Below are 535 nucleotides of genomic sequence, written 5' to 3' on the forward strand. Positions count from 1 at the left end.
CCTGGACGGCTTCAACGAGGTGGTGCCACTCGAGTGGCTGCGCTACTTCGACGAGAAGGAGCTGGAGGTGAGCTGGCACCTGGGGTGGGGACGTGGATGTGAAGTGGCACATGGTGACCCTGCTCATGCTCTGTGCCCATCGGCTCTGCTGACAAGGGTACGGCCCCGGGTGTTTGCTCTGCGGGTGGCTCACTGGGTCCATTGGCAAGAGAACATCTTGTTGGATGGGAGGAATTCATCCCAGATGCCTCAGTGCTGGTGCCTGGGCCAGCTGAAGGCTGGCACTGGAGGAGTTGGTGCTCGGAGTGCGGGTGCAGGGCCCCGTCTGTCTCCTGCTGAGTGTTCCCCTGTCCCCAGCTGATGCTGTGCGGGATGCAGGAGATCGACATGAACGACTGGCAGAAAAATACCATCTACAGGCACTACACCAAGAACAGCAAACAGATCCAGTGGTTCTGGCAGGTCAGTCTGAGCCCAGCTGAGGGCGTGGGGTGGCAGGAGCCATCCTGTGGGATGGGACCAGGATCCCATTCAC

General features: G+C 60.4%; 1 protein-coding gene across 1 annotated transcript in view; it reads left to right on the plus strand.

Moving 5' to 3' along the window:
* Positions 1 to 535, plus strand: part of WWP2 (WW domain containing E3 ubiquitin protein ligase 2) — a 31,459-nt gene that overhangs the window by 28,828 nt on the left and 2,096 nt on the right. Inside the window, exons 18-19 of the mRNA XM_017741359.1 lie at positions 2 to 67; positions 358 to 464. Coding sequence (XP_017596848.1) covers positions 2 to 67; positions 358 to 464 — 173 coding nt within the window. The remainder of the gene's footprint in view (position 1; positions 68 to 357; positions 465 to 535) is intronic.

This window comes from Corvus brachyrhynchos, unplaced genomic scaffold, assembly GCF_000691975.1.
Source record: "Corvus brachyrhynchos isolate BGI_N302 unplaced genomic scaffold, ASM69197v1 scaffold365, whole genome shotgun sequence".
Lineage (NCBI taxonomy): Eukaryota > Metazoa > Chordata > Aves > Passeriformes > Corvidae > Corvus > Corvus brachyrhynchos.